At 49.9% G+C, this 23,516-nt stretch overlaps 1 protein-coding gene across 1 annotated transcript; it reads left to right on the plus strand.

Annotated features, from left to right (window-relative positions):
• The first annotated feature begins 7,731 nt into the window (after positions 1–7,731).
• BATF3 (basic leucine zipper ATF-like transcription factor 3) lies at positions 7,732–20,148 on the plus strand. Its single transcript, XM_042925706.1, has 3 exons — positions 7,732–7,876; positions 10,548–10,652; positions 19,639–20,148. Exons 1-3 carry the CDS (start codon positions 7,799–7,801, stop codon positions 19,822–19,824), a joined length of 369 nt encoding a protein of 122 aa, XP_042781640.1. The 5' UTR covers positions 7,732–7,798; the 3' UTR covers positions 19,825–20,148.
• The last annotated feature ends 3,368 nt before the right edge of the window (positions 20,149–23,516 follow it).

Genomic DNA, 23,516 nt, shown 5'->3' on the forward strand with positions numbered 1-23,516 from the left:
AGCTAGTAGGATTTTCATACACAGCTGGCAGGACTATTGATTGTAAGGTCATTTTGCAATATATGTCAAATACCTTGAAAATACGTATATTCCTTTTGATTAGCAATTCTATTCCTACAAATTAAACCTAAGGCCATAATCAGAGAGGTGCAAAAATATGTGAGTGTAAGGATTGATATGGACTGTATTGTGTCCCTCCCGAAATTCAGAGGTCAAAGCCCTGGCCCCAAATGTGACTGGAGCTGGAGATTGGGTCTTTAAGAGGGAGTTAAGGTTAAATGAAGTCATAAGGGTGGGGCCCCCATCTAATAAGCCTGTGGCCTTATAAGAAGAGGAAGAGATGGGCGCCTGGGTGGCTCAGTCGGTTAAGCGTCAGACTTCAGTTCGGGTCGTGATCTCACAGTTTGTGGGTTTGAGCCCCACGTGGGACTCTGTGCTGACAACTTGGAGCCTGGAGCCTGCTTCAGATTCTGCGTCTCTCTCTCTCTCCCTCTCCCCTGCTCACGCTCTCTCTCTGTCTTTCAAAAATAAATATTTTTTAAAATTAAAAAAAAAAAAAAAAGAAGAGAAAGAGAGAGAGACATCTCTCTTTTCTCTCCCTGCCATGGGAGGACACAGGGAGAAAACAGCCATCTACAAGCCGGGAAGAGGGTCTTTACCAGAAACCCAACTGACCAACACCTGTTCTTGGATTTTCTAGGCTTTAGAACTGTGGAGAAATACATTGTTTACATCACCCAGTCTGTGGTATTTTGTTATGGCAGGCAGGCTAAGACAATGATTTTTATAATAATGTTGTTTGCACATATGGAAAAATTGAAAACAACAGAGTAATAGATATCTAGAGCAGCTATGGTATATCTCTACAATGGAGTTTTATGCACGTTTAAAATGATGATGTAGACGCATATTTCTTGTCACGGAAAGAGGTATAATAAGACGGGATTTATTATAGGAATTGGCTCAGATGGTTATGGAGGCTGAGAAGTCCCATAACCTGCCATCTACAAGCCGGCAAGATCAGGAAGGCTGGTGGTATAATTCAGTCAGAGTCCAAAGGCCTGAGAACCGGGGGTAGGGGGTGGTGTGAAAAGCTTCTAGTATAAGTGGTCCCAGAGTCAGAAGGACCAAAAACACAGAGCTCAGGAGCTCTGATGTCCAATGGCAGGAGAAGAGGGATGGATGCCTCAGCTCAAAAAGAGAAAGGGAATTCACCTTTTTGTTGCATTTGGGCCCTCAGTGGTTTAGACAGTCCCCATATTGGTGAAGGAGGATCTTCTTTTCTCAGTCTACTGAGTCAAACGCCAATCTCTTCTAGAAACACCCAGAAATAATGTTTTACCAGCTATCTGGGTGTCCTTTTGCCCAGTAAAGTTGACACATAAAACCATCACAATAATGCCAAAATACTAACAGAGTGATCTCTGTATGGGTGCTTGGATAACACGAAGTAGGTTTCTTCTGTATGTTTTTTAATCAGTTCTAGATTTTACTATCACATAGGGCCTATAATCATAAAAATATCAAAGGTTATAAAGTCAGCTAGCTGACTCTTAGCCAGTTGCACTATTGGGCTTTGCACAATAATTGGCTGGCATTAGGAAAGCAATTTTCTCATTCTGAAAAAATGTACAACAAACTACAAATTTTAAAAATCTGACAAATACCAAAAACAGCAGAAAAATACCATATGTTTATTAATTACCTCCCTGACATACCTCTCTAATACTCCTTTCTTACAATTTTAAGCTGTATAATCTTTGTTCTCCTCTTCATGAGACAATGATCCTGTAATGTAGTTTTTCTATAACTAGAGTAGAAAGATAATCCAGTGTTTCCAGGGGAGGGGGGGGGGATGAAAATTTGACTTAAAAAATATTCAGATAACTTCTCTCACAACACTTCTTTCACGACACATTGTCATTTTTTTTAAAAGAATTTTCATATTTGGAAAAACCTCTAAGTTTTTAAATGTGTGAGTTGTAATATTTCAGGGCAGTTCCTTTTCTTTTCCACTGATTCATTCTAAATATTCTTAGAACTGATGTCACTTGTTAACCAATCATCACCCCTGTAATGGCACATTATCCTCGTCAATGTGAGTAGTTCAGATGAGAACAGCAAGAATTGTAAATGTTAATTCCATCGTGTGTTTGGTCCGCTGTACTCCATCATGGCATAATCAGACCCTGCAAGAGTCTGTTCTTCCCTCCACCTGACACTGTTCTTCTGATGTCTTTGCTTCTAGCATTCTCTGAAATCCGTGTTTACGGTTTTCTTTCTGATGTCAGAAAGTTTTCTATTGATCTTAATTGCTTACCTTTTCCCCTTTAGTTTACATTTCATGAATTTTATATATTTTTTCTCTCAGTTCTTTAATACATAAATAAATTTAGAAATGATAACTGACGGTGCCCTTCATACATGAACAACTCAGGAGTCTGGACTTTTCTAACTTTCATTGAAAATATTATAGAACTTATTTCCAAACAGCAATTAAAATTATAATCAAGCTTTATCAAGTATACTACCTAGCAAAGAAAAAGACCCTAAGGTATATTTTATAATCCTCTAAGCTGTACGGTTGATTTCGTTCCCAACAGGAGAGGATGCTGGTTTGACAAGACATGCGAGAACTCAGTCCCCTGCTTACAATTTTGCATGTGTGCTGATCTGAAGAATTTTCCTAGATTCACTTCTGAGGCCATACATTTCAAACCTTTCTCCACCATCCACATTGGTCTGGTGCCGGGCAGTGTGAAAATGTTCATTTCTCAGTACAAAGAACCTTCTCAGGTGAGTTAGCATGGTGGGCAGTAGGGATATTCCTGGAAGCCTATAGCTAGTGAGAGTATGACTCTAGACAGAAATGACTGCAGAACACATACATATATCCCAATATAGAAATACAGCTCTGGTGAACCTTTCTTGGCAACCCTCCCCGCCCCCCCCCCCCCAGATGCCCACACAGCTAGTTCAACATCACCAGACATGAAGGGAGCGAGGGGAAGTTGGGGCGAAAAGAGATAGTGGTCTTAACCATTTGTACTTAAAAATCCCACGTTTACAAATTTTATTGCAGCCTATTACCATATGAACACATTGCTAGGGCCCCTTCTGGGTCTTGAAAGAGGCCTGTCCAAGTGAGGAACCTTAAAGCCTAAGTACAATGACTTCCTGGCAAATGTACCTTGGCCTCCATTGCTCTCAGCATCTTCCTAGCCCTCATCCCCTCTCTCCTGGATTATTGCCATCACCTCCTGTTTCTTCCCTACCCCTTTTGGACTGTTCTTAATGCCACGCTCAAGGAAAACCTTAAGTCAGATCATATCACACCTCTGTTAATAGTCCAATGTTTTCTCGTCTCACTTCAAGAAAAAGGCAATAGTCCAGAGAGCCCTGTATCACCAGGCCCTTTGCCTTTCTGACCTCATCTCCTGGTATGCAGTCCTTCCTCACTGCACTCCAGTCTCCTACAGTTTCTGGAATGGTCAGGCATGCTCCCAAGAGGCTCTTGCATTTGCTGTTCATGCAGCCTGAACCATCCCACCCACATACTCACATGCCCCCCTCTCTCACCTCCTTCAGGAAAACCTCGCTTGGGCTTTCTTCACAACTCTCTATTTCTCATCCCTCCTTTGTATTTCTCTGTAGGACATACCACCATCTAAATACCCCACTTGGCTTATTCTTTGTCTCCCTCCTCTACAACATGCACTCCCTGAGTTTACTTTGTCCAGTGCCATATCCCAGTGCCTAGAACGCAGCCTGACACAATGACTGATTTCTGGTAAACACAGGGGGCTCTGCCTTAAACTTTCCTTTGTCTAGCCCCACAGGAAGCCCACAAGACCACCTTCTGAGAAAGAGCAGGGAAAATACAGTTACTGGAAAGCCAGTTTCCCTAAAAGAGAAGAACAGAGGTGAAGTAGTGACAGGGTTTTCTAGCATGCGAGCAACTTGTTTCTATAAAGAACTGTCATCTTGTGAAGTGAATCACCAGAGAATTTGATCAATGAGCTAGAAATCTCCTGCACCTCCTCCCCCTGACGCTAAAGATGTGATCCAGGGTCACTGGGGCAGTAACAGGAAAATACCAAACCATATCATTTCTCTTCATGGTTCAAAGGAAAAACTACATAGGAAAAGGAAAGGCAGAAGAAGAAAAGGAGACTCTTGAAATGTCTATTCTTGTTTATCTTTCCTTCATTTTCATTGTTCTTTCTCCTTCTGACCTAGAATAAAATGAACCAGAAAATATTACAGAAAAGCAAGAAAATAGACTGTTCCTAGAGCATCCCATTTGGCCAAACAGGTGTTGGCATTCTGATGTGACAAATGAGCTTAGTGTCAGGGAAGGCAGTAGTTAGTGCTTGTAAATATAAAATGTTTTAAGATGTTAACATAATAAAATGTTCTCCAAAAAGTTAAATAAAGGAAAAGGAAAATTACTTATAATCCCACCACCATAGCAGAAAAGCTAGTAGTTTTGTATATTGTCTTCCAATGTTTTCTCATTGGCATATACTTTGTCATTGTGGTATAAAAACCCCACAGCATGAAATTTACCATCTGAACCTTTTTTTAATATATGTAAAAAAAATTTTATTGCTTATTATTTTCGGGAGAGAGAGAGCGAGAGCGAGAGAGACAGAGAGAGAGAGAGGGAGGCTGAGAGCAAGCAGGGAAGGGGCAGAGAGAGAGAGACACAGAATTGGAAGCAGGCTCCAGGCTCTGAGCACTCAGGACAGCCCCTACATGGGGCCCGAACTCACAGACCTCGAGATCATGACCTGAGCTATAGTCGGCTGCCCAACCGACTGAGCCACCCAGGTGCTCCTCATCTGAACCATTTTTAACAATAGTGTTTTACTCACATTTTTATATACATGATATACTTGCACTTTTTGTTATCTGACTTTTTTTCTTACATTACCTATGTCCAATAAATCTTCCATGTGGCAAATTGGTCCACGTGCTTGTAATTTTTTTTTCACATGCTTGTAATTTTAAAGATGCATCCTGTTCTGTCCCATGACTAAAACATATTTTAGTTGGCCATTCTCCAATAATTGGACATTTATGTTGCTTACAATTTTTTTACTTTAAAAAAATATGATGAGCTTTCAGTGCATATAGTATTTTTCCCTTTAGTCATTTACAATCATCTTCCTATGATGATTTTCTAGAAGTTTTCTGAGGAAAACGAAGTCACAGGTGATGATTATTGCATGGTTTCTTTAAAAATTACAATAAATTTGTTTTGAGAGTGAAATATGAGGGCACCAATTTCAGCACACTCTCACCAATATTTGATACTTCTAATTTTGCTAATTTAATATTTTTAAATGTTTCTTTTTCTAATGTATATTTTTTCCTATATCTGTTTTCCTTGAGCATTTCCTCTGATGGGAAATGCCAGTTCATGCTTCTTGTGTAGGTCGGTTTTGAGAGACTGTCTCAGTATTTTTCTTATTCCTTTTCAAGGGCTGTGTATGTAGTAGAGATTTTGACCCTTTATCATAACTGTAGTGAACATTTCCCCCCATCTGTTTGTAATTTATTGTCATGCTCTCATCTATAGCAATGTAGCATTCTTGTACAGTTCAGATCTTTCCAGTGTGATTTCTCCTGTCGCGCTGTCTCAGAAAATTCTCTCCATGTTGTCTTATCCCAGGGCTTTACTAAAGAATTTAATTCTCTGAAACCGACCTGTTCCTTAAATGCTCACTGGTTAACCAAGATCCCTCCTTTATATTTGAGTAACGTAGGCTAGTAGGCCTATGCCTACAGGAAGAGTTCTGGTGTGCTGGGACCCGGATCCAGGCTCCGTGGGGAGCGAGGTGGAGGGCACAGCCGCCGCTGACCCAGGCTGCGGTGTGGCTCCGCGGGAACACAAGAGTGGCAATACCCAGAATGAAGGATGGGACTGCACCTAAATGTCCGTGCTTTCGCCTTACCCTTTCCCTTCCTAAACAGCATTGGGGAATGAAAGCACTTCTGAAAATTAAAGATCACATGGCCGGTAGGTTTTCCTATCTTGTTAGAGTCCTTATGTTTCCAGAAATGAAGGCTCCCAGTCGACCTACCGCAATGCATTTACTGCGCCCTTGGTGTGCGGAGCCCTGTCCTAGGAACATTGTGTGTATCCGTGTGGTTTGCAAGGAATAATAGCTCCGGGGCAGCCATGAGTTATGTGGCACGGTGGAAAGGATAAACGGGAGATGAGAAGATAAATCTAGGCGGATAACCGAATGGAGAGATGGCTCCGTTGTGGATTCTTGATGGTATGAGGGATACGGCACGGTCCCGTTGCACCCACCCTCAGTCCTCCCCGCTGCCTTGCACCTCAGCCCTGTCTGTGTTCAGTTGGTCGAAGCCCCTGATCCCACAGACAAGATCGTCCTGCCCCCAGCCAGGCAGTCAAGTTCACTCAAGGTGCGTCTCAAAGCTGTTGCCAGGGTCTTAAATCCTGGCGGAGAGCCACGTGCGCGGGACTGCGAGTCAGAAGTGCCCGCCCCCCATCCCTGCTGCTGCCCACGAGCCCGAAGACTTAGGCGACCGCAGTGGGAAGGCACATCTGACCTCTTGGTCCTGGTTCCCACCCGCCCACCTAGGTTCGCAGTTATCTTTCTTTCTCGGTGCAGACCACAAACCCGAAACCGCTTGTTTTGTTCTTTGCTGGGACCAAGAACAGCACTGCTTGACTCTGTATCTTTTCCCTGGCAGGCAGGTGGAGGGGAACGCGCCACTCCTCCACCCCGTCCCCAGTTGGGCACTAATCCACTCATGTTAACTTGTAGGCAGAGCATCTGCCACATTCATCTTGAAAAAGAAAGCATCAGAGGTTCAGATCCCCGAACCTGTCAATGGTGAGGTCCACCGGGGCAGATTCGCTCTCAGGACAACCTCCTCCCTCCCATCCCACACTGAGGGAATTCACCCTCGGGGCCGCCCGGCCTCGCGCTCTCCCACAGCCCGGCGGCGCGGGTGAGAAGGGATGCAAATGCCCCCCGCAGACAGGCCCTGGGGTGCCCGCGGCTCTCAGGGTGCGCAGCGGGACCCGGCAAAGCCGGCTGTCCCTCCCCTGGGCTGCGCCTCGCAGGTGGGTGAACGGTGGGTTGAGGAAGGAGTGAGAGTGGCGCCCGCGCGACCGGTCGCCGCGAAGAAAGTCCCGGAGACCGTGACCCCTGCGCGAGGGGGAGGCGGGGCCGGTGCGCAGGCAAATGCCGAGATGGGACCGGTTAACAACCCCGCGCAAGGCCACCCCCTTGTGTTTCGCAGCCCCAGGTCCCCGAGAGCGGCCGGAGGACCCCAAAGGCTGCGCTGCGTCTCCCCGACCCCTGGGCGCCGCGGCGTCGCCCCTCGTGGGTGGGCTTCGCGTTCCCTCCCGGGTTTCCAAGCTACCACGTGACTTCCACGAAGTGCCGGGGCCCGGCGCGAAGCCGCCGCAGGGGTGGGATTTGGGACCCCGAGGTGCGGCGAGAGGGCGGGGAGAGGAGGAAACGGGGCGGGGGTGGGAGCGGGAGGGGCGGGCAGACTCGGCGACGCGCAGGCCGGCGGCCGGGGCCGGGGGCGGGGAAACCCTGGCGGCGCGCGGCGGCCGCACGCGCCGGGAGAGCGGGAAGCCCGAGGGGGCGGGGCGGAGGGCGGCGGCCGGCAGGTGCGGGGGCGCGCGGATGCGGGCGGCCAGAGAGTGCCGCTAGGCAGCGCCCCGCGTGCAGGGGGCGGCGGGCCGCGCGGCCGCTCCTCCGCGAGGCTGCGCGGCGGGGCGGGGCGGGCCGGAGGAGCGCCCGGCATGTCGCAAGTGCTCCCGGCGGCCGGCAGCGTCCTGCAGAGGAGCGTCTCGGCGCCCGGGAACCAGCCGCAGCCGCAGGTAGTTGAAGGAGGCTCAGGGAGGTCCGCGGGCCTGCGGGGGTGGGGGCGCCGAGGGGCACGCGGAGGTGGGTGGGTCTGGGGTTCCGGAGTGGTGACCGCTGAGTGTCGGGGTGGAAGGCGCTGCGGGAGCCAGCGACCAGCAGGAGTGGGGGCGCGGGGTGGGTCCAGGGCCCCCCGGCGTGCGCCTCTGTCCGGCGGTCCTCCGCTCACGCACGGTGCCCGCGGCGTCCGGAATGGTGACCCGTCTCTTGTGGCCCGGGAAGCGGAGAGACTGGAGGGCGCGGGGAGCCAGGCACGGTCCACGCTTCCCCGCACGTGGGATCCGCGCTGTCCCGGTGTCGCCATCCTTGCGCTGGCGCCCGCTGCCACCCCACCGCCGGCGCGCGTGGCCCTTCCCGGGCGCCAGGGTGCGCAGAGGGGAAATTCAGCCCGAAGGGGCAGCTCGTGTGCAGGCACTTCCAACATCTACGGTCCGAATGGGGAACTCAAGACCCGTGCCTGAGGGTGCGGGGTGGGGGGCCGCAGTGGGCGGACTCCAGCCCCAGCGCTGGTGGAAACCCCTCGGCCCCCATCCAGTCCTCTGTGCTGTCCTAGGCCACGTTTACAACTGTGTACTTAGGAAACTGAGACGAGGTTGCCCGCGGGGATGGCCATCAGAGAACTTCCCACCCAACTGCCTTGGACGGAGTCTTCATTGTTATGCTCCCCTTCCCAGTTTGATGCCTGGTACACGGTGTCATCAGGTGGCTCTCAAGAGTCACACATTTCTGAGTTTGGACCTCGGTTTTACCACACGCACGCTGAGTAGCCTCGGGCATTTGCCTTAACATCTTCGAGCCTCAGTTTCCCCACCTGTAAAATGAATATAATAATAACCTCTCGTGATTTTTATGAGGATTAAGATATGGTTAATAGTTGATGGCTGTCTCAACACTTTGCTCTCCTTTCTGTTTTGATTAAATGTTACTGCTGGGTTGTCAGATGTGAGCATACGGATAGGTATAGAGTGTCCCCTCCCAGAGGGCAGGACGCAGGCTGCTTCCCTGTGCCCTGTGACTTTTTGATTGCGGACAAAAAGGCGTGATTTGGTGACAAGCACTATGGGGAATTCAAAAATAGCAGCGACCTCTACAGAGGTTGCTGAGGGCGTACCATGTGCTGGGAGCTTTAGGATAAAATCTCATTTTGTCCTATGCTCCTTCCAGGCGTTAGGCTGTTAGAATGATTGCTGCAGAGATTACCCATCAGTTGTTCAGGGCATGTCTCTCTAGTGCCTAAAACAGTGCCTGGCACATGGCAGGTACTCATTTAATACTTAGTGAAACAATGAATGACTCACACTTACAATAAATGAGAAAACTGAACATTCAGAGAATGTAAGCCCTTTCCCCCAGGCTATAATGACAGCAAGAGACAAAACCAGGAGCCACGTATTTCTAAGCTGAAAGTCTGTCCTGTACACCACATTTTGCCCATGTGGTGTTCTGGTTATGTTTACCAAGACTTCTTTGCCTCTAAAAAACTATGTTTTGACCCCTTGTGCCTGTTCCCTTAAGCACTACCTTCAGACCGTGTCCATTTGTTATATTATTTATGTATGTTGTTTGTGTCCTTCTGTAGACTTAGATTCTTCCATATACTGGAAATTCTTTACCCACTGGAACTTGGGGGGAAACATATGTCTCTCATATTGGAATACAAGACCATATAAAATGATAACTGCAGTTACCCATTATTTTATATTAATATTTGCTTCCCAATAATATTAATAATTGAGTAGCTTTCCTGTGTTTGTATCCTACTAACCTCTTAGCTTTTAAACTGTTTAAAGGTAGCATACTCCCCCCCCTCCCCCCGCTTGGTACCTTCTCACAGGGTTCTGGAAGGCAAAGAGTCTCTACTTCTCCATGTTTTTTCTATAACTGAGATGTTTTTACCTTGGTAGGTGCATTTTGTGAGGCCGCCTGTTTCAGGATAACTCTTAAAGGATTTAACTCGGTTTGGTTAAATCTCATACAGAGCGCTAAGAGCTCTCAAGACACATCATCAGTCTGCTTTCTGATTCACTCTGACCCGTGGAACAAAATGGCCATCAAGCATTGTTCAAATGAGCATATTGTCTGTGGTGTTTAAGATCATCGGGTGTGTTGGCAGAGTTGTGTGGTTGCAAGTAGTTACAAGCGTGATGTGATTTGCACGCGTCGAAGTACCTGTTTGTGTGGTGGCGTCAGACCTCGCACGTGGCAGTTTCCAGATAGCAGATGCCGTCTGCCTTTCCCGTCCTCAGATGGACAACGTTGCCACCACACCTCTTCCAGGCACACACCCTGTGGGGTAGAGGTTTATGAACGTTGGTTTGGAGTCCAACAGACCTGAGTTCCACTTCCCACTTACCCACTTACTAGCTGTTATACCTGGAGCAAGTTCCTTAACCTCTCTGAGTTTCTTATTCCTCGTCTGTTAAATGGCGGTCACACCACACATTTGTCCGGGTGGTCATGGGGGTTGGCAGCTAAGCTCAGCCACGACACGCGGTGAGCAGCAGGTCCTCTGCTGTGACTGCAGGTAAAACGGTGAAGCTCCATGAGCCATGCAGAGGAAAGCGGCAAGGCTGAGGAGGGTGAGGCAAGGGGCCTGGACAGCGCACCTGACCAGACATTTCCCCCTAGAGTCCGGAGGACGATGACCGGAAGGTCCGAAGGAGAGAAAAAAACCGAGTTGCTGCTCAGAGAAGTCGGAAGAAGCAGACCCAGAAGGCTGACAAACTCCATGAGGTGAGCCTGTGATTGGGGCAGAGCCACATTAAGGCCACGGAGAGGAGCCACCTTCTGCCCTTGCACTGTGGTGGCGGCCCCAAGGTCATGTCCTGGTCATCACCGATTTGGACACACAAGTCTAATTCCGCTGCGTCCTTCAGCCCAGTGTTCTGATTCTTCACTCGCCGACATCTTGCTTTCTCCCTCGTCCACTGGTTGTTCCTCACTCTCGAATTCTTTCATTATAAATCAAAACAAAATAAAACAAAACTTCCTCTTGATCCCAATTCCTTTTCAAGCTACCACCCCACTTCATTTCTTTCCTTCCTCACTTCCCTGCTCCTTAAAAAGAGACCTGCTCTCTCCATGTCTTCAGTTCTATTTATTCTCCAGTCCCATGTGATATTGTTTCTACCGCCCCCTCCCCACCCAAGGTGCCTGCACGTATACACACACACACACACACACCCTTCCTATGGAAGCTGCTCCCACTGAGGCCACTAGTGCCCTGGCACTGCCTGATCCAGAGGTCTGTTTCTAGTCTCATCAACCATGACCTTGCTGGAACATTTGACACCATTGACTCTGTCCTTTTTTTAAAATAGATTTTTAAATGTTTATTTTTGAGAGAGAGAAAGAGTGTGCGCAACGGGGGAGGGACCGAGAGAGAGGGAGACCCAGAATCCGAAGCTGGCTCCAGGCTCCGAGCTGACAGCAGACAGCCCATGTGGGGCTCGAACCCATGAACCATGAGATCGTGACCTAAGCCGAAGTCAGATGCTTAGCCGACTGAGAGCCACCCAGGCTCCCTAACCCTTCCCTCCTTGACACCTTCCTCAAGGTCTTTAGCTTCCAAAAGACCACACTTCCCACTTGACCCTCTTAACCACCTTTCTTCTCAGTTTCTTCACTACCTTTTCTCCCTCTGCCTGTTTTCTTAAATGTTGGTGTTGACTGGGCTTTCAGACTCTGCCCTTTTTCCTTCCCATCCTGGAAGATTTGATCTATTAATCTGTTCTCTCAGCATCAGCTGCCCACATTGATTACTCCAGGCAAGACCTCAGTCGCGGGCCCTCGACCCCATATCTCGAAAGTCTGCTTAGATGTCTCCAGGTGGGTCTGCTGTAGGCTGCTTGGATGCAACATGGCTGTGACAGTGTGTGTTCACCCTGAGACTCTCTTCTCACTGTCTTCAAATTGCAGTTAACAGAGCTAACCACCTTTCTCATCACCCACATCAGGAACCTGGGACTTATCCTAAACTCTTCCATTGCCCTCCACTCTCTATCCCACATAATCTCATAGCCAGGATTGGGAACTGCCCCATATCAGGAACTGGCCTCACAAGCATCCGAGGGCCTGTGCAAAGAATTGGTGACAGTTCTGAACTCTCGTCTATACACAGAGTTGGTGCAAGTAATTGGGGATTTTAGTTTAACGTTTCCCCGCCTGCTCTCTTGCCACAGCTTGTCTCCACAAGGCGAGTCTGGGGGCACTGACGGCATAGCTGACCGAGGTATAATGGGGGGGAGGACAGCAATCTCTGGAAACCCTTTCACAGTGAACTGAGAACAGATTGAGGATGCACGTACTCCAGGGAGAGGTGACCCACTGGTATAAATTCACAGTGGGCATAAATGACACGTTAGACTCTTTCCCGGGAGCAGGAAGGCTGGGCCCTAAAAAGAGAGAGGGTCTTCAGATGAGGGTCAGGGAAGGTCCTTCCCAGCCTGTATTAATCCTGGAAACTTCCCACAGAAGAGTCGGAATGTCCTTTAACTGCTTTCTTCCTTCCCCTTTGCTGCCGAAGCAGTCTTGGGTCTAGCGTCGTGTTACCAGATAACTCCAGAGGGCACTTTCGGCTCAGTTAGTGCATGGTCCTGTGTTCAGACCGCATGCGCCAGCCGAACAGCGAGGGTTCTTCCCCTCAAGAAGCTTCTCGTCCAAGCCAGGTGCATTCACTTAAGAAAACACTAGGGGACACTCTGTTGTAAGTCCCAAGTAACTATGTGTGTGGTTGTGAGTGAGCGACTTGGACAGGACCTTCCCCAAATATTTGTGAAGCTCTACCATGGCCAAGGCCTTGCTGCTGGGTCACAAGGAGAGGAGTAAGATCTCATTTCTGTTTTGGGAAGCATAGGAGTTTTCAAGGAAAGCAGCTCGTTTCCGGTGGCCTTGGTAACAATTTATGACAAATTTGGTTGCCTTACCACAACACAGGTTTATTATCTTACAGTTTTGGACGTCATCTGTCTGGAATGGGTCTCACGGGGCTCAAATCAAGGTGTCCAGAGGTGCTGTCTTCTTTCCGGAGGCTCCAGGGAAGAATCCATTTCCTTGCCCTTGCTGGCTTCTAGAGGCTTCTGTGTTCTCTTGCTTGTGGTCCCTTCCACCTTCAAAGCCAGCACTGGCTAGTTAAGCTTTTTTCATGCTGTATTACTCTGATACTGTTTCCATTGTCATCTGACTCATGACTTCTCCTTTCACTTATAAGGACCCTTATGATTACATTGGGTCCACCTGCATAATCCAGGATCATCTCCTCATGTTCAGATTCTTTTTGTTCTTAATGTTTATTTATTTATTTTGAGAGAGAGAGAGAGAGAGAGAGGGCGTACGTACGCATGAGTTGGGGAAGGGCAGAGAACAAGGGAGACAGAGAATCCCAAGCAGGCTCCATGCTGTCAATGTAGAGCCTGACACAGGGTTTGAACTCATGAACTGTGAGATCATGACCTGAGCGGAAATCAAGAGTCGAATGCTTAACCGACTGAGCCACCCAGACGCCCCTCCCCAAGTTCAGATTCTTTTTTTTTCTTTTAATTTTTTTTTTAACGTTTATTTATTTTTGAGACAGAAACAGAGCATGAACGGGGGAGGGGCAGAGAAAGAGGGAGACACAGAATCGGAAGCAGGCTCCAGGCTCTGAGCCATCAGCCCAGAGCCCGACACGGGGCTCGAACTCACGGACCGTGAGATCGTGACCTGAGCTGAAGTCGGACGCCCAACTGACTGAGCCACCCAGGCGCCCCTCCCCAAGTTCAGATTCTTAATCACACCTCCAAAGTCCTTTTTGTCATGTAAGGTAACATATTCACAGGCTCCGGGGGATGGATGTCGACCTCTTTGGGAGGCCCTTTTACTGTGGAGGGCCTTTCTGTTCACCTAGCCTCTTCTGCTGTCCCTATGCTGTGTCACATGACCAATTGTGCCAGGTGCTCTTTTGGGAAATGGGAATAACTGATGTGAAACCCAGCCCTTCCATGGGAGAGCACTCCCTTCTCTGTCTCTGTGGAGCCGAAGAGTAGTTCCGGTTTAAGTGCCACTAGCGGATCACCTCATCAAGGACAGTCTTTCTGAGAAACACAGTGTCAAGGAGGCCAGGACAGTGGCTCCACCCATGCACAGATCCCCAAGCTGTAGCCCTTAACTTTACTGTCACTAGCTACACACAAGTGTTATTGGTCACAAGAGGGTGTGTGGGGGAGCAGGTGGCTGGCTCAGGAAAATGGAAATACATCCCAGTCCCGCTGTAGAAGAGGAATGTCTTCTTTGGACCGAAGGGTAGCACATGAATTCTGTCTCCGCTGTTAATTCCTCCCATGGAGGGCAGCACAGCTGTGGGGGTCTATGTTCTGCAGGGCAAACAAAGCAAAACAAAATAAAATAAAACAAGACAAAAAACCAAAAGTAAATATAGTAAAAAAAAGTACTTTTTTCACTTTGAAAAAAAGTCTACATATTGAGGGTGGGGTATCTGGTTAAAAACTGCGGTAAAGAATAGCTTTGTTGTGCTCCGGTGAGTGAGCTGAGGGCAGAGCACCTAGCAGGCTGCTCTGGGTTGTGGCAGAAGAGCCCTTCAGGCCCCCTCGGGCTCCAGGCCATGTGAAGGACAGGAAAGTGAGAGCTGGACACGTTTCTCAGAAGCCTCTTCAAACCTGGGACCAGGCCCCTCTCTAGGAGACACTAAGGGGTGCAGAAAGCAGCACTTGGTAGCCGTGGCTGCCTGTCACTCCCTGGGGAGATTAGCCCATGAAAAGGGCTTTACTCGGTCCTTCCTCTGTCCCATACTGTGGGGTAGCATTGCTGCATATCTCAAAGTCACTCGAGATCTTTATTTGCCTTTCTTGAATACCACGAAGGGGAGTATTTAGAGTTCGTTTAAAATTCCCACCTTTCTCTCCTGCCCACGTTGTTCGCTCACTGGAGTCTCTCTTACCTCCAACACCCTGAGAAACCTCCTCCAGTCCCAGCTCCCAGAAGCCTCTGGGCCACCTCCCACCTCTCCCGGCTCTCCGTCTGCAAAGCTGGAGGACAGTCCATCAAGGCTGGGCCTCCCTGGAGGGCAGGGCTGGGAGAGCCGGAGCAGGCCATGCCAGGGACAGGCTCGAGTCACTCTTCAGTCTGAATTTTCCCCTCAGCGAGGTGGTTGCTGGAAGCCCGACTGTGGTGACGAGAAGCTGTTCCTAACGTGTGTCTGTGTGCCTCAGCGCTCACTGTGGCTTTTCAAATCATCTTGTCAAGGCGCTTACACCTCTCATGGGGATTTCAGCCTCTATTCATCTCTGAACATTAGGCACACGCCTGAGTCCACATTCACAAATAGGGACCCAAGTGAACGGTCCAGCTTTCAACGACGAGCCAAAAGGTGTCTCAGAAGTGGGTCAGACTGGTTCGAGCCAGGCATCTGAAGGTGTAAGACTGAGAAAGAACGTTGAGTCAGAAAAGGAAGGCAAACGATGCCATCCTCAGGAACCCCAAATGTCACCAACTGACGGATTTCTTAGGCAATTTGGTTGTGGTCTGTGTTGCCACGGTTTTTTCAGATATTGCATATTCTAAGAGAATGCTTCATGTCAGTCCCTCCTTGGTTTAGAAACTGATGATGACACTAATTTGTACGGCCCTCCCTGATGACACTAGCTTTCTTCTGGGAAGGAGATCAACCTAGGGCTTGGGAATAGGCTCATTGTAAAATCCTGAGCCCTTACAGCCCTTTACTGCCAGTAACCACCACGGGGAAATTTGGGGCCAGTCACTGCCAAGTGAAAGCACAATTGCTGTCCTTGCTTGAGGATTGCATTTGACCTTGAAATCGGGTTCCAAGTCTGCATGACCTTGGAAAAGTCACTGCGCCTCTCAGAGTTTCACTTTCCTCACTTGTGAAATGGGGTCTGTGTGTGGCTGTGCCCTCCTGATGGCCTTTTTCTCCCCCTCATTTACTTCCTGCCTCTGTTTTCCTCTCTGGTTCCTGGTACCCACATTAGCTTGTCAGTTGTTTTTTTTTTTTTTTTTTTTAATCTTGGACCCTGGATGCCCCCAGACAGCCCCTCGCTCCCCAGTCAACCTCTCTTAGATGCCCAGACCAGGGTTCCTCAGCCTTGGTACTACTGACATTTGGGGCTGGATACGTCCTTGTCTGGGAGCATGCTGTCCTGGGCACTGTAGGCTGTCGAGTGGCACCCCTGGCCTCTACCCACTGGATGCAGTAGCGCCCTCTGCTCCAGTTGTGACAACCCAGCTGTCTCCAGACATGCCACCTGTCCCCCGGGGACCACCGGGATTGCTCTGGTTGAGGATGGCTGCCTCAGACAGTCTCATTTCTGAGGCAGAACTGGGATTTGCAGAGATTTTGCCGCCGGGAATGTTTAGGTCTCTGCTTTGCGACTGTGTCCTGCGAAACGCCGGGGAAGGCAGCGCAGTGACCTCCAACCCTCCTGCGCAAAAGGCTCGAAAGTCAGCAAGATTTGAGCTAAACTGATCTTTTGGAAATAACCGATGGGCTAATATTCTTGCTTATTTTTCACGTATGTCAAGTCCAAGTACTTTCTTCTCCGTGTAAAGTGGGTGTTACTCTTTCCCCTTTGTTCTCTGCATTCTCATACCTCCTCTCCACTTGCTCAATATTTATTTATTGATTTATTAAATATTTATTTATTTATTAATTTATGAGTAACACCCACTTTTATTCTTCTTGAGCTGGCCTCACCTGGAGATCTTGACTTCTTCTCTTTTTATTCTCTCAGCTCCATGAAAGTCCCTCAGCAGGTTTAGAAGTAAAAGTCAAATCCCAAAAGAGAAAGTCCCTGCAGAGAAGGCGGATGAGGGGGCTGCTGGGCTGGGGTTTAGAGGAGGCAGCTGTACCTCGGGAAGACTTTAGGCAGCATGGCCCTTCATGGCTTCTGGAGCTAAAACTCAGAAGCTCACAGCGTCCTGCCACAATACAAAAGGACACTTTGGAATGTTCTGCCACGGCAAGTGATCTTCCTATGTTTTGGAATCTAGTTAAAACGTTAGCTCATTAGGGGCGCCTGGGTGGCTCAGTCGGTTGAGCGTGTGACTTCGGCTCAGGTCATGTTCTCACTGTTCGTGAGTTCAAGCCCCGCATCCGGCTCTGTGCTGACAGCTCAGAGCTTGGAGCCTGCTTCAGATTCTGTGTCTCCCTCTCTCTCTGCCCCTCCTCCTCTCACACTCTGTCTGTCTGTCTCTCTCTCAAAACTAAACATTAAAAAAATTCTTTTAAATGTTAGCTCATTGGAACCATTCGCATCTGTTCTCCATTTTACTTGGAGGTGAAGAGCATTTCCAGTTGCAGGGTGGAGCATGTGCGCGTGTATGTGTGTGTGTGTGTCTGTGTGTGCGTGCATGTGTGTGCATGCACGTGTGTGTGCGTGCATGTGCACGTGTGCGTGCGTGCATCTGTGCTGCACGTGCATGCATGCGTGTGCGTGCACGTGTGTGCCTGCGTGCATGTGTGTACATGTGCCTCACAGAGCTGCAGCCAGTCACCCTGCTGCTGCAGGCAGGCTTCCCACGATGACTGTCCTGTCTTCCCTCCCCTTGCCCACAGAGGGCTTGTTGCTGCTTTGTAGACTGAATTCAGGCTCCAGGACTAGAGTTTGTCAGAGGCCAGAGGGGAGCTGACAGGCATGGAGGAGGGCTGAGGGCAGAATGGGGCCTGTGCGCTAGTGAAACCAGACTGACCAGGATAACCTGCGAGAGGAAGGGGTGCAGCTGGTGGCCTTGGAGAGTATTCCAGACTATCCTGAGGGCTTGCCTGGGGAAGGCTCAGATGGCCTCTGTGTGTGCAGCCCCTCTGGCACCTACAGAGGGGAAGGAAGCAGGTGAGAGGAGGCAGAGGACTGGGGCTGAGGAGTCACTGGGCACTGTGGCCCATCAGGTGGGGCTACCGCAGAGGGTAGCAGAGGCTCTTACATTTCTGATCTTTGGGGAGAGACCTTATTTAGTATAAGTAAGATTGAATATGATACAAAATTGAATAGAACACATAATAATGAGGGATGTGGTTCCATTAGGTGCTGTGCTCAGGGAAGCCTTCCTGGAGGTGTTAGGCTTGAGCTGGGCCCACACAGAAAAGGAGGTAGGTAGTCCAGTCGAGGAGAACAGCATTAGCAAAGGGGCAGAGTTGAGAATTTGTGTGTGCTTTAGGGAACTGTAAGAAGAACAGACATTTTTAGTGACATTTTAAAAAAGTTACTAGTACGAGAAGAGATGTGATGGTTAGTAAGGTTGGGTCCCCACCCCGGGAAATGCATGGTAAACAACATTGCAGCCAGATTTAAATAAGACTGTCAACTTTGAGATGGTCTCTACTGGCGTGCCCTAGGGCTCTGCCATTGGTTGAGAATTATGCTATAGAACATACTAATGACTTGGATGGAGATAAGGAAGACCTGCTCATCAAGCTAATGGACAGCTTATAGCTTTGTGGCATCGTGATCCCTGAGCTGACACGTTAAGATTCAGAAAGACTTTGCTAACCTGGAAGATGCCAAGTGAACAGGGTGAAAGTCAGGAGAAGTGGATATAGAGCCCACACCTTTCATCTCCAGAACACCGGTCATCAGCCAGATGTAGACAGAGGAGCAGTAGATGCAGACAAAGCCTGCACCTCTCTGCAAGCTCAGGGAGAATCCCCAGAGTGAGGGGGCTGCAGGCTTGGGCCCAGCCCCAGGGTGGGCCACCTCCAAGCATCTGCCCTCTGCATGGGCAGGCCACCTGCAGAATCATGCACTGTTTTGGGTATGGCGTTTTTCTCTGAGATCCTGGCACATTGCAGTGTGTATTGGGATGACCTCCAGGAGGGCAGAAGGACCAGAAGCCCTAAAACCCAAGGAGCTCAGGGGACCTGAGACAGTTGAGCTGAGAGAATACCTAAGGGGAAGTGGTATGGGGCTGTCTCCTAATATTTCAAGAACTGTGATGTTGAAAAAGTATTGAATTTACTCTGTGTGGTTCCATAAGGTGGAACCAAGCCCAATAGGTGGGTCTGAAGGAGAGAGAGAGATTTTGGATCAGCACAAAGACGAGCTTTCTAATAGAGCAGCATGGAAATGGCAGGGACTGCCCTTTGAAGAAGAGAAGGCCCAGCACAAGTTGCATGTCGGGTTTCTGCATTGTGTGGGTTGGGCTGAGGGGTCTCTAGACCCCCCTCCAGGTCTAAGCCTCTGCACACTCTGGTTTAGTGGAAACTTTACAGAGTGTTGGGGCAAAACCAAGGCAAGGGGTATTTTTATTCATTTACTCATGCAGCCAGCAAACATCTGTTATGTTCCAGGCACTGTTCCAGGTGCTGGGGCCACAGCAGTGACCCCAACAGAGATCTTGAGAAGGCAACTCAGCAGTTGGGGGAGGAGAGGCTGGCTGCAATGGGGGCCCTGAGGGAACTTTTAGGAGTGATGGAAACGTTCTCTTGACCAATGTTTAATTTGCCAAAACTCATTGAATTATATACATCCTTACAACAGGTGTGTGTTATTTGATATACATCATATCTCAGTAAAGCTGATTCAAAAAGCAAAGCCCCACCCTCACCAGCCTTGCATCCTGGTGGGAGGAGAGAAACGTGAAGCTAACAAGGAACCACTAAGAGCGGTGGAAGGGGGCTCAGTTAGCGAGGAAGCGTTCCTGGGGAAGAGCGAAGCATCAAGCGAAGGGAGGGTGCTCGCAGAAACCATCTTCCCCGTTCTCCTTATCTGTGCAGGAGTATGAGTGCCTGGAGCAGGAGAACACTGTGCTGCGGAGAGAGATCGGGAAGCTGACCACGGAGCTGCAGCAGCTGAGCGAGGCACTGAAGGAGCACGAGAAGATGTGCCCACTGCTGCTGTGCCCCATGAACTTTGTGCCGGTGCCGCGGCCGGACCCCGTGGCCGGCTGCCTGCCCCGATGAAGCCCGAGGATCCTCCTCCTCTGCTGAAGGAGGAGCCTTGGTCGTTTTCACACCTGGCAGGAGGGTTCCCTCCGCATCTGTGTACAGGGGGGCCTGTGGCCGGGTCCCCTTCTCGGAGCTCCTGGCCGTGTCCTCAGCAGACGGCTCAGCATGACGCTCCCGCCGGCACCTCTCAGAGCCTTGAACCGATCCAGGCAGGGAGGCCACCCTCAGGAGTCACCTCGAATCCACTTTGGCAGCTAATAGGTTCCGTGTTGTGCAGAATCATTGCCTGTAGAATTTGGATAATAAAGAATGGTTATGATGTCTCCTTTTGCTAACTTCTTGGAATTTAGAAATAGGTTTCCTCGTCCTGGAGAGGTCATCTTCTGTCTCCTCACACGGTTTTGCGGCTCCTGGGTCTTGCTTTCCCCTCCTGGTCATCTTCCCCATGGCCATATCTGTGCTCGCTGCAGGAGACAGCTTTGGAGGCCTGGAACTTGCTGGCCACCCCACCGGGGTGATGTCGAGGTAGTCATGCTGGGTGTGACCCCTGCCTGCTTTGGGTAGCTCTCCATCTTGGTCAACACCCCACCCCTGCTGGACTGTCAAGGCAGATTTTCTCTTCCAGGCTCTGGAAGCTTTCGTGACTGCTCTGGACACTCCTGGGTCACCTCCCTGTTCCTTACGTAGGCATAGGATCGAGGACACTTTTACTTTATGTTAGTCTGAGTCAGCAATGGGATGGGGAAATCTGTCCCCTAGTTTAAAAACACAGATATTTTTGGCAGATAAGGAGAGCAATTTCCTTTCAAAAGTTCTGTTTAATTATTATTTCAGGAAAAGCGGAACCAAGACAAGTTGAAGGTGGGCCCGGCGAGAAAAGCAAAATGGGAGAGGACTCTCAGTCCTCTTCCAACTCTCTTTTCCCCTGGACCCAGGGAGTTGTGGAGGGCAGAGCCATCCCATCATAAAGGGCACAGGAAATGGGAACGGAAAGGAAGGTGCCTTGTTGTAGATGGTTGAAAAAGAAGAAAGAAAAGAGAATGCCAGCCCCTCCCAAGAGTGACAGGCTTGCTGATTTCATGCAAGTATTCATACTGGCCACTCGAGAGCCTCCTCTCTCCTGGGCAAGGGTCCCCTGTCCCCCAGGCCTTTTGGAGGTCTGCGGGTCTCTTGGAACTCACGCAGGCTGAAGACGGCAAGGTTTCCCTGGTCAGAGGCGTTCCAAGTCTGCCGTTAGAGACCAGGGCCGCTGCTGGCTGGCAGGACCAGGCCAAATCTTCCTGAATGCAGCCGTTTCGGGGGGGAGGGGGGGGGGAATGGCAGAAGTTTTTAGTATGAGAGATTTTATAAATCATCCAGCCTGATAACATTCACTCTGCAGACAAGGGGCTCAGATGCAGTGAGGGAAAGGCCTTGCTCAAGGTCAGCCACAGGTAGGAGCAGAACCAGGCTGGAACCCCAGATGCTCTGACTCCTGATCCACTGTAGAGTGATAGCATCGGGCTGAAGCCATGCCCAGGAGGTGCCTCCGGGCCGGGACTGGGGTCTACATGTGGCATGATCTTCTGTCAGCATCTCACAAGGCTGGCCAGGACTGTGGAGTCCAGGTGAGCCTGTCCATGAGGGGCAGACTCAGAGCCAGGGTCCCAGGCGCCTATGTGGCCGTGAGTACGTACACAAAGTGTGTGCCTTGTACCTGCAGGTGTTTTGTGCTGCTCTCTTTCAGCTCCAGCACTTTCTGTCCCTGCAGGGAGCGCTTTATGCTCTGGCTGGTTCTCAGCAGGATCCCGCCACACTTCCACGTTCTCCTGGCTTGCACATCCCTTTAGCAGTTCTGCTGATCTGCTCTGACCCCTACTGGCACTGCCGTTCAGCCAGCTGCTCCCCCCCACGAAACTGCTAACCCCAGGGTATCTGTGCCTGGGGCCTCCCTGGCCTGAGTAACCCTGGCTCCACACGACAAATTAGAGAGGCATCTCCGTCCATTAAGTTGCTCTGTGCCCCCAGGGCCTTAGGGTCTCTTGGCTCCTTGACTTTGGCTGGGAGACTGAGGATGAGGGGCCGAGGGAGGATGGTGGGGAGCGGGTTCTATCTCGGAGGTGATAGTACACCGTCTCTGCCCACAGACCATAGCCAGAACTCAGTCACACGGCCTCACTGAGCCATACGGGACTTTGGGGCTTGAAATTCAGCCAGGTGCTCAGGGAGCGGACAACCCGGATTTGGGGACTGTCAGTCTCTGCTGTAAGGTCTAGCAGTTGCTCCCACCCTCTCACTGGAACCACGCACTCGGAGGTCACCAGTAAGCTGCCAAATCTAATGGCCAGATCTCAGGTCTTCTCTCCCTTTAGTCCGCCAAAATGAAGACGCTAGCTTCTGCATTTCTCTCTGTCTACCTGCTGCTTCACTGTAGGAAGGGACTCCTCTTCTTGGAGTCTCCATCTCTATCTATCCCTAAACTGATAACTCTCACACCTGTACCCAGAGCCCAGCTCTCTCTCACAAGGGCAGGTATATTCAGCTGCCCGTCACATGTCTTCGAGAGAACATCGCACAAGCATATCCCACTCGACGTGTTCACAGCTGGACTCACGATCTCATTTTCTTCCTTTCAAAGATGCTTCTCAATCTGTTTTTACCTGTTTAATAAAGAGCTCTGTCACCTGCTTGACATCATAATTGAAACCTCTGTGGTAGTTCACCAAGTCCTTCAGTTGTGCCTCCGAAATCCCCCCAGATCCAGTCGCTTTGCTCCAATGTGCTCATTGCTTTGTCTACAAACAGGACCCTGATTCAAACTAGCTGCCAAACCACAGGGGGCTTCCTCCCTGAGCTGTGTATTCATTGAGGGGGAGCTCCCCAAAAGTCAGAGCAGTAAATTTGGAGTCAAAGAAGCCAAACTAGGGAAGCCCAGGGTCGTGAGTCATGGTGCTGGGGTCCAAGTCCCCTCCAAGATAACTGGCAATGTGCCAAGAGTTCTGAAAACCAAACGTTCACTGAGGTTGGCTGCTAAGAATGCCCCTATCCACCACCTGGTAATGTCAGGGGCTGTCTCAGCTCCCCAGTTCCTACTCTGAAAGAAGCAAATTCTCTATAAACTTGAAAAACTGTAGTATTATTCCAGGAGGGACAAGGGAAGTAGAGAAGTTGCTGGAAACTGGATTTACTAGGCTGTATTCACACTTCTGCTGTATGCGCTGCCTGGCTGGCGCCCCACATCTGAATTCGGTCTCCAAGTGGCCGTTTGTTGGGCTGGGGGGAAGGGAGGCAGTCTGAGAAAGGCCCCTTCAGCATAGAAAGTGTCAAAGGGAGGAAACCCTTCCTTCACACCCACGCAGCCACACCACTTCCTGTCCGCAATCCCTCCCTGTATTGCACCAGCCCAGCCTTGAAGCTTGGGGTTTCCATCACTGAATCAGGCCCCAATTTTGGCCCCAAACCTTGGTTGAGAATGATGACTCTAACGGACAGGAAAGCGAGAGACCCAAAAGCCCCTCTCTTCTTTCCCATCAATGCTCATGAGGGCTGTGGGCTCTGTCCCAGTTCGAGTATACTCATGAGGGCTGTGGGCTCTGTCCCAGCAGGAACTAGAGGAAAAGGGGCGGCCCTGAATCTCACTGGCACAGCTTCCCTCCCGTGATATCCAGGAAGTCCTGGCAGGGTCAGCAGTGCCACTACAAGAGGACTTGCAGATGAGAGCCAGGGAG

The sequence above is a fragment of the Panthera leo genome, chromosome F3, assembly GCF_018350215.1.
Source record: "Panthera leo isolate Ple1 chromosome F3, P.leo_Ple1_pat1.1, whole genome shotgun sequence".
In the NCBI taxonomy this organism is placed as follows: domain Eukaryota; kingdom Metazoa; phylum Chordata; class Mammalia; order Carnivora; family Felidae; genus Panthera; species Panthera leo.